Source organism: Vicia villosa, unplaced genomic scaffold, assembly GCF_029867415.1.
Source record: "Vicia villosa cultivar HV-30 ecotype Madison, WI unplaced genomic scaffold, Vvil1.0 ctg.002683F_1_1, whole genome shotgun sequence".
Taxonomy (NCBI): Eukaryota; Viridiplantae; Streptophyta; class Magnoliopsida; order Fabales; family Fabaceae; genus Vicia; species Vicia villosa.
In genome coordinates this window covers 103,560-113,881 of record NW_026706003.1, presented here as the reverse complement: position 1 = coordinate 113,881, position 10,322 = coordinate 103,560, and the positions used below count along the sequence as shown (strand labels likewise).

The 10,322-nt window shown below is 32.1% G+C and overlaps 1 protein-coding gene and 1 pseudogene across 1 annotated transcript; both read left to right on the top strand.

Annotated features, from left to right (window-relative positions):
- The first annotated feature begins 865 nt into the window (after nucleotides 1-865).
- Nucleotides 866-3,599, top strand: LOC131639535 (protein SULFUR DEFICIENCY-INDUCED 1-like). The gene is made up of 4 exons (XM_058910027.1): nucleotides 866-1,045; nucleotides 1,461-1,673; nucleotides 2,847-3,002; nucleotides 3,093-3,599. Exons 1-4 carry the CDS (start codon nucleotides 929-931, stop codon nucleotides 3,492-3,494), a joined length of 888 nt encoding a protein of 295 aa, XP_058766010.1. The 5' UTR covers nucleotides 866-928; the 3' UTR covers nucleotides 3,495-3,599.
- A 1,758-nt stretch (nucleotides 3,600-5,357) lies between these two features.
- LOC131639536 (protein SULFUR DEFICIENCY-INDUCED 1-like) lies at nucleotides 5,358-10,094 on the top strand (annotated as a pseudogene).
- Nucleotides 10,095-10,322: the final 228 nt, after the last annotated feature.

The window sequence follows — 10,322 nt, the reverse complement described above, 5'->3', positions numbered from 1 at the left end:
AATAGAAGGAAAATCAGGTAGTTTGTTACAACTTTAAAAAAATGGATTTTTTCATTGTATTTTTTAAAATAAATTTTACAAAATCGTTTTTTCAAAATATTACAAGTTTTTTTATATTTGTTTTTTTATAAATTGAAACATTATTTTTGATATCTAATAATATAAATAAACATTATTGAAGACCAAAACATAGTCGAATTCGCTCTTTTTTTTCCATAAATAATATTTCGAAAATGATTTTTATGAAAATTTATTTGAAATAGCTTCAAAATTAAATGATTTTTTAAAATTTTGATATAAAAGATGAAATACCTAAACTAACATTTTAAGAATAATATTGAAACAAAATTTTAATTTAAAACTTTTATGAAAAATTTCTTTGTAAATGTTTTTTACACAAAATTTTGTAACACTATAAAAATCATTTTAAAAAAAATCTAAACAAACTGGCCCTATATAATTTTTGTTTATGAATAAATTTCCCTTATTGTCCTTAATTGCTGTTAATAATAATAATAATAATAATAATAATAATAATAATAATAATAATGATAATAATAATAATAATAATAATAATAATAAAAATAATAATAATAATAATGATAATAATAATAATAATAATAATAATAATAATAATAATAATAATAATAATAATAATAATAATAATAATAATAATAATAATAATAATAATAATAAAAGAACAGAAAAAAATGCCACGAGTCAAAAACATATTAGGTTGGAAACATGACGTCATATAGAATATAGCCTCAATTCCATCCACATTCACATTGGTTTGTATCCTAAGTTCCTTGTATATATTATCTTCCTATATGTCCTAAGTTTTTCTTCACTGAATCTCTTTCATCTTCATCCTAAGGTGAATGCATGTACCTTCAAAACAAAGAGTATCTGTCATTTGTGAGAGAAAATGAAAGGAAATAGTGTCATGAAGAAAAGTTCTAAAACAAAGAAAGATGATCTTTATCATGTTATCCATAAGATTCCTTTTGGTGATACTCCTTATGTCAAAGCCAAACATGCCCAGGTATGGTATCTATACCCTTTCTAAAATTCACCTTTGGTTTTTTATTGTTCATGCATAATTGAAACTATCTGCATCATTGCCTCTTAAAATTGCACCATTTCCTTATAATTCTATGCTGTATTTTAGTGATTATATGTATATTTAACTTTTTTTTTTTTGTAATTATTGACTTCACGTTTAAAAGACATTTTCCATTTTTCAGATTTACTTTTACCATATTTTACTGTGGTAGAGTAGCTTTTTTTTCTTTTTTTAAAGATTCAAAGAATCTACAGATTCAAGGAATCTTTTTCTTCATCAAGATTCCTGTGTTTTTTTAGATTCTTTGGCTTATTACATGATCAAAGTTTAAAGTGTTTTTTATGTATATTTAAGGTTTAAAATTGAATAATGATATGAATGTGTATGAATTCAGTTGGTGGATAAAGATCCAGAAGCAGCTATAGTGTACTTTTGGAAGGCAATTAATGTTGGTGACAAAGTGGATAGTGCTTTGAAGGATATGGCTGTTGTGATGAAGCAATTAGATAGAACCGAAGAAGCTATTGAGGCCATCAAATCATTTAGAGGTCTTTGCTCCAAACATTCTCAAGAATCACTTGACAATGTTCTTCTGGATCTTTACAAGGTATTTTCATATAATGTTTCCTATCTACCATACTTAAGAGTAACATGTATGACACCACAAGTAATAATTTAGTTACCTTGTCTTATACTATGTCTTATAGTGATATATGAGAGCACAGATAGAAAACAAGATACTAATAAGACTTTGAAGGTCTGACACAAATAATAAATTTAGTTAATATCTGTCATAGTGATTTATGATTTATCATAGCAGATTCAGAATATATCACTGATAAGACACTAATGGTCTGACACAAATAATAAACTGACATAAATAATAAATTTAATTAATATGTGTCCTAGTGATTTATGATTTATCAGAGCACAAACTCAGAACAGAATATAACACTGATAAAGACATCTGACACAAGTAATAACGTTAGTTAATATGTGGGATAGTAATTTATCAGAGAGACTCTAACAAAACTCTGATGGTCTGACACAAATAATAATTTTATTTAATATTGACCTTTGTTCTTTTGTACACAAAAGGTTAAAGATAGTAAGGTAGATGTTGTTTGGTTGGCTACAATTTGAACTTTTTGGCTTCTAAGGATATTGTTTGGAACATAAAGCTCCTTGTTTGGAAGTGGTCTTTTTGTGAAAAAATTACACATTCCAATTATTCTTTTTACGAGTTTAATAAGGATCTGGTGTTATTTCTCTCGTAGTGTAATTGACTTGTAATTTTTCTTTTTGGTCAGGTTTTCCCGTCTCTTCGTATAATCAAGTTAAATAACCCTTAATTCTCTATTATATAATATCTTGCTTACACAATTATTTTTTTAATTAATCAATTGATATACCATAGACATTGAACCCATAGCATAGACATTGAACAGGACACAGATGAGTAATAATTTTAGTTAATATCTTACAGGGTGATTTACTTTTTGTATGTGTAATTTTAATTAATATGTTATTTATCAAATCACACAAAGTCACAAAGACAAAATATCACAAACTCACAAAACAAAATATTGATGGTCTGAAACAAATGATAATTTTTAGTTAATAAAGGATAGAGTCGAGTCAGTTTCCGACATAACATATGTCTGAGTTGCTACGACAGGTGTTTAATCTCAAGTGTTGATTTTTAGAAAGGATTAGTTTGACTAATTAAATAACTCATATGATGAATGAATCTAATATAATTTTTGTGTAAATTAAACAGAAATGTGGAAGAGTAGAGGAGCAAATTGACTTATTGAAAAGAAAGCTAAGACTTATCTATCAAGGGGAGGCCTTTAATGGAAGAACTACAAAGACTGCTCGCTCTCATGGGAAAAAGTTCCAAGTTTCAATCAAGCAAGAAACTGCAAGATTATTGGTACTTAATTCTTTCACTTTTTAATCTAACTTAAAAATCTTTTCTTTTTGCTTAGATTACTGCTACTTAAAACATGTATGGATGATATAGGGAAACTTGGGCTGGGCATACATGCAAAAGACAAACTATATGATGGCTGAGGTAATTTTCAAGAAAGCCCAAATGATAGACGCTGATGCCAACAAAGCTTTAAACTTGGCCTTATGCTTAATGCGACAATCTCGTTATGAAGAAGCCTATTTAGTTCTTGAACAAGTTTTACAAGGAAAGCTTCAAGGTTCTGATGAAATCAAGTCACAAAATAGAGCTGAAGAATTGCTTATAGAATTGAATGCAAACTTGCCACAGCCTAAGTTTATGGATGATTTAGGTCTTGATGATGATCTTGTCAAGGGAATTGATGGGTTGCTTAATGTATGGAGTCCAATTAGATCACGAAGACTTCCCATCTTTGAGGAAATATCTTCTTTTAGGGATCAATTGGCATGTTAATATGTTTTAATTTGTTTAGTCCTTTCTCTTGTCTAGTTTCCTATTATTCCTTTGCCCTTTTTCGCATTAAAATGGTGGGGAGAAATGTATAAAAGGTTTGTTTGTATGTGGTAATTTAATAAATAAATCATGTTCTAGTTATGTGATGTTAAATCTCTATTTAGGTAGATCCGAGGAAGCTATTGATACCATCAAATCTCATAGAGGTTTTTGATCTAAGCATTCTCAAGAATCACTTGATAATGTTTTTCTCGATCTTTACAAGCTATTTTTATACAATGTTTCATAGGTAAAGGACTAATCTATTTTTCATAGAAGAGATTCAGAATAAAAATACAAAATGCTCTGACACAATACAAAATGGTCTGACACAAGTAATAAATTTAATTAATACTAGTACCTTAGATTGATTTACACAACAAAAAAACACACTAATGATCTGACACAGATAATAATTTTAAAGTGATTTAGGAGAGCACAAATACAGAACACAGATACAGAACACAGACATTTATGGTCTGTCTGACACAGATAATAATTTTAAAGTGATTTAAGAGAGAACAGATACAGAACACAGACATTTATAGTCTGTCTGACACAGGTCTGACACAGATAATAATTTTAAAGTGATTTAGGCGAACACAAATATAGAACACAAACATTTATGATCTGACAAAAGTAATAAATTAAATTAATATATTATAGTAATTATAATTTTAAAATGATTTAGAAAAGCACAAATATAGAACACATATATTTATGATGGGACAAAAGTAATAAATTAAATTAATATGTCATAGTAATTTAACAGTGCACATAAATAGATGGTCACAATTTTAATTAATACGTCTAAGAGTTAAGTCAATGTCCTAGAAATATGAAAATGGTTAATCTTAAATTGTCAATTCTGACACAATTAACAATTTTAATTGTCCTAAGACCAAATGATTAATCTTAAAATGTCAGTTGTTAGTAAAGATTAATTTGCTTAATCAAACAAGTGTATGATATGAATGAATTTAAAATTGTTTGTAGGAAATTAAACAGAAATGTGGAAGAGTAGAGGAGCAAATTGATTTTTGAAGAAAAAAAAACTGAGACTTATCTATCAAGGAGCAAGGAGAGGCCTTTAATGGAAGGACTACAAAGACGGCTCGCTCTCATTCCAATCTTTCGCTTTTTATCAAACATTCCAATCTTTTCTTTTTGCTTAGATTATTGTAAATTAATTGATTTGTTAATTTTGGATCATAATTCATCTATTTAGTTCTCATTTAGATCTTCATTTTTCATTAGAGTCGACAATCTCTTACGTCTAGAATATTCTTCTTTGTGTCAATCGTTGAATATATCATGCCCAATTGTCCCTTTCATCTTCCCCTTTAAATCTTCATAACTTTAATGCTCGATTGAAATTTGTTTTATTGTGGATCTACTTTTTGAGAGATCAATCACAAATTCATGGATAAATTTTCTGGTTTCATAGTGTCTCTAATGCTTTTAAATTGCGGTCCGCAACTGAAAAATTATTGATGCGATAGCCTCTGCATTCGTATCAGACCGTAATTACAGTGTGATTTATAATTATTCTGTCCAATAACATTATAATTATTCTATATAAAGCCAAAGTCCTAACAAGCTCTCTAATGAGTCACTGATTTTCTCTAACTGAAAGTAAAGCTGTGAGCTGCTAGAATTATTCTATTACTTAGCAAACATCATCATTCTTTTAGTCTATTGCTTCTTATACTCCTCCCACCATTTGGGAGTCCATGTAACTCTTTTGTCTTTCAGTTGGGCTATAGGCCCAACTTGAAGATTCTTTTCATTGGATTGTGTTTGGCATTTAACATCCCTATTTCCATGGACATAGACCTTGTCCTCAAGGTGGATATGAGCCAAGACCTTTTCAAGGAAGATATTTGCCAAAGTCTCTCAGGTTGCATCTTTTGGATATAAACCAGTCCCCTCATTTTCTTCACTGAATCTCTTCCATTTCATCATAAGGTGCTTGCATGTGCCTTCAAAAAAGAGTATCTATCTTTTGTGAGAGAAAATGGAAGGAAAATAGTGTCTTGAAGAAAAGTTCTAAAGAAATCTTTTTTCTTTAAGTATTTTTTTAATGTAGATTTTTCTATATAATCTTAATTATATATGAAAATATATATTTAAGGTTTAATATTGAATAATGATATGAATGTGTACGAATTCAGTTGGTGGATAAAGATCCAGAAGCAGCCCTAGTGTACTTTCGGAAGGCGATTAATGCTGGAGACAAAGTGGATAGTGCTGTGAAGGATATGGCTGTTGTGATGAAGCAATTAGATAGAATCGAAGAAGCTATTGAAGCCATCAAATTTTTAGAGGTTTTTGCTCTAAGCATTCTCATGAATCACTTGATAATGTAATGTTCTTCTTGATCTTTACAGGTATTTTTATACAAGGTATTTTTATACCATGTTTCATAGGTAAATTAATTTATCATAGGAGAGATATAGATACCGAACAAAACACAAATGGTCTAACACAAATAATAAGTTGAATTAACAAGATTGATTTACACAACACAAATAGACACTAATGGCCTGACACAGATAATAAGTGATTTAGAAGAGTACAGATACAGAATACAGACATTTATGGTCTGTCTGACACATAGCACATTTACAGAACACAGACATTTATGGCATGATAAAAGTATTCCTCCGTCCCACAATGAGTGACCCATTGAGTCATTTCACATATATTAAGAAAAATGTATAAAAGTACGAGAAAATAATACTTTTACTATAGTGCCCCTATTATGTATTGAGAATGATGAAATTTTTATTAATTAAAGGGTAGAATTGAAAAAGTGTATTGAAAATCGAAATGAGTCATTCATTTTAAAATATTATTTTATTCTAAATTAATCACTCGTTATATGACGGAGAATAATAAAGTGAGTTAATATGTCATAGTAATTTAATAGAGCACAGAAATGGATGGCACAATTTTAATTAATGTTAAGTCAATTTTGTAAGTGAGAAATATGAAAATGGTTAATCTTCAATTTTCTAATTGTGATGGAGCAATTGATGGAGCAATTTGCTCTAAGCATTCTCCAGAATCACTTGATGATACTGTATATAGATATTGAGCAAAATATAAATGGTGTGACACAAGTAATAAGTTAAATTAATACGCGTCAGATTAATTTTTTTTTTTTTTTGACGGAAACAAATTTAACTGCTTTCATTAATCAGATAAAGGGAAATACAAGGAGGAATTACATCAAACATACAGCGTCGAGACCAAGAATTGGCCGCCTTTGCTAAGGTATGGGCAACCATATTCGCTTGACGCTTGATAAACTTAACCTCAAAGTAGGGGAAATCTAAGAGCAACAGCTTAATAGAATTAATAATAGAGAAAAACTCTGAGCTACCCGACGTGTTAGAACTAAGGGCTTGGACCACCTGTTGAGAATCACTTTCAAAAATTGTCGGCGCATGATGAAGCATAATAACAGAATGAATTGCTTCCTTGAGAGCTAAGGCCTCCGCTTCCAACACCGAATAGTTACTACCATCCCAAGCCGTACCCGCGGCAACAAAAATACCAAGATCGTTACGCATACACCACCCTCGATTCGTAGTTCCTACACGCTTGTTGAAAGCGGCATCCACATTACATTTGAAGCTACCAATAGGCGGCGGGTTCCATGAAACCACTCCTCCATTCTCTAATTGCGACTCCCGAATATTTTGGGCCATAAACCAATCGTGCCACTTATGGAATGCTAGCCATCCAAGTTTTGAAGCATCTTCCTTTTCATTGTGCCACACGAAGTCGTTCCTATTCTTCCAAAGCCCTTCCAACATTACCGCCACTCTACCCGCAGTATACCTATCCTCCTTCATGCAAATATCAAAGATCAATGACCTGAAATCCTGGAATTTATGGAGACGAGGAGAGATAACATCAGTAAGACCAGTCGACTGCCAACAAGAGAAAGTTTCCGGGCAGCCAACAAAAACATGCCAATCGTCCTCATAATTATGACCACAAAGCTGACAGATGGGACTACATGGTACATGATGTTGAGTAAGACGCACCTTAGAAGGGAGACAGTCACTACAAATCCTCCAAAGAAGATGTTTCACTCGAGACGGAGCTGTTATGTTCCAGAGGTCACTCCAGTTTACTCCCTCCTTAACCAAGCCACCATTTTCTTGATACTTCCTCCAACATCTATACCCCGATCGAACACTATAGTTACCGCTTACATCATATTTCCATACCAAGCGGTCTTCAACCACTTCTTCTGATAGCGGCACTTGAAGAATATCACGAACCACTGAGTAATCAAACAATTCACATAAAACTCCCATATTCCATTGTTTAACATTAGGCATCAACAAATCATTAATTGTTAAAGTATACACACCTTGATTTTGAGGACCCAACAAACAACCTTCTCTAGTTCCTCTTAGCCATGGTTCGTTCATAACCCTTATATTTCTACCATCCCCAATCCGCCATCTACAACCAAGGGTAAGGACATCTCTAGCCTTCCAAATACTCCGCCAAACGAAACTAGGATTATAGCCCAACTTAGCATCAAAGAAACTAGATCTCGGAAAATACCTCGCTTTGAAGATTCTGGATACTAAGGCATTCGGATTAGACATGAGGAACCACCCTTGCTTAGCCACCATAGCCAAGTTAAATGCCTTAAAATCCCGGAAACCCAATCCTCCATCAGCTTTAGGACAAGTCAATTTATCCCATGCTTTCCATCTTATTCCCTTATTGTTGGAGCCTCCACCCCACCAAAACGAATTTAACATTTTTTCAATCTCATTAACAACCGCATCCGGAAGGATAAAGATGCTCATGATGTAAGTTGGAATAGCTTGCAGTACTGACTTGAGCATAATTTCTTTACCTGCTCTAGATAAAGATCGCCCTTTCCAAGAATTGATACGATTCCAAATGCGATCCTTAATAAAAGAAAAAATAGACCTCTTGCTCCTTCCTATCATAGATGGCAATCCCAAATATTTTCCTGTACCCAGCACATGTCGAACTCCCATAATATTTGCAAGATCCTCTTGCGCCGGCACACTTAAATTGCGGCTAAAGAACACTTCTGATTTTGTCAAGTTAATCTCCTGACCAGCTGCAACTGCATAGATGTCGAGTAAACTCATTAGGTGACTAACTTCAGTAAGATTTGCCCTGCAAAATAGAAAACAATCGTCAGCAAAAAGTAGATGGGACACAATGGGTGCCCCTCTACAAATTTGAATCCCGTGAATATCTCCATTGGCCACCGATTTTTTAATTAGGGTAGATAACCCTTCAGAGATCAGAATGAAAAGATAGGGTGACAAAGGGTCCCCTTGTCTCAGTCCTCTTCCTGGTTCAATAGGTCCAATGGCATCCGAATTAACAAGAACAGAATAGTGAACCGACGTAACGCACATCATCATCCAGTGTATCCATTTCTCCGCAAAACCCACATACGCGTCAGATTAATTTACACACCACAAAAAACACTAATGGTCTGACACAGATAATAATTTTAGAATGATTTAAGATAGCACAGATACATAACACACTATTAATGGTCTGACACAGTTAATAATTTTAGAATGATTTAAGATAGCACAGATATAGAACACAATACTAATGGTCTGACACAGTTAATAATTTTAGAATGATTTAAGATAGCACAGATACAGAACACAATATTAATGGTTTGACAAAAATAATAAATTTAGTTAATATGTCAAAGTAGTTTATCAGAGCACATACATAACGAATTTATGGTTTGACACATGTAACTATTTTAATTCATACTTGTCAGTGTCCTATGGAAATGATTAATCTTAAAATGTCAATTGTTAATAAAGATTAATTTGATTAATCAAACAAGTGTATGATATGAATGATTCTAATATAGTTCTTGAGGAAATTAAACAGAAATGTGGAAGAGTTGAGGAGCAAATTGACTTATTGAAAAAAAAACTAAGACTTATTTATCAAGGAGAGGCTTTTAACGGAAGAAGTACTACAAAGAGAGCTCGCTCTCATGGGAAAAAGTTCCAAGTTTCAATCAAGCAAGAAACTGCAAGATTATTGGTAATTATATCATTCACCTTTTATATAACATTCCAATCTTTTCTATTTGCTTAGATTATTGCCGCTTAAATTCATTGATTATTGATGATATAGGGAAACTTGGGCTGGGCCTACATGCAAAAGACAAACTACATGATGGCTGAGGTAGTTTTCAAGAAAGCCCAAATGATAGATGCTGATGCCAACAAGGCTTTAAACTTTACGTTATGCTTAATGAGACAATCTCGTTATGAAGAAGCCTATTCAGTTCTTGAACAAATTTTGCAAAGAAAACTTCAAAATAGAGCTGAGGAATTGCTTACAGAATTGAACGCAAACTTGCCACAACCTAAGTTTATGGATGATTTAGGACTTGGTGATGATCTTGTGATGGGAATTGATGGATTGCTTAATGTATGGAGTCCAATTAGGTCAAGAAGACTTCTCTTCTTTTAGGAAATATCTTCTTTTAGGGACCAATTGGCATGTTAATATGTTTTTAATTTGACGTGTTGTATATTGTTTTAGGTCTAGGCTTTTCTGTTTAGTTTTCTGTTTTTCCTTTGCCCTTTTCTTAATAAAATATATAATAAAATATATAATAAGTTATGAAGCACGGACACTTCTAAGAATAGGCGTGTCGCGGTGTCCGACATTTGTATGACACTCGTACGTCACGTGTCGGAAAAGTCAAACAAGTGTCGGAAAAGTCAGACAAGT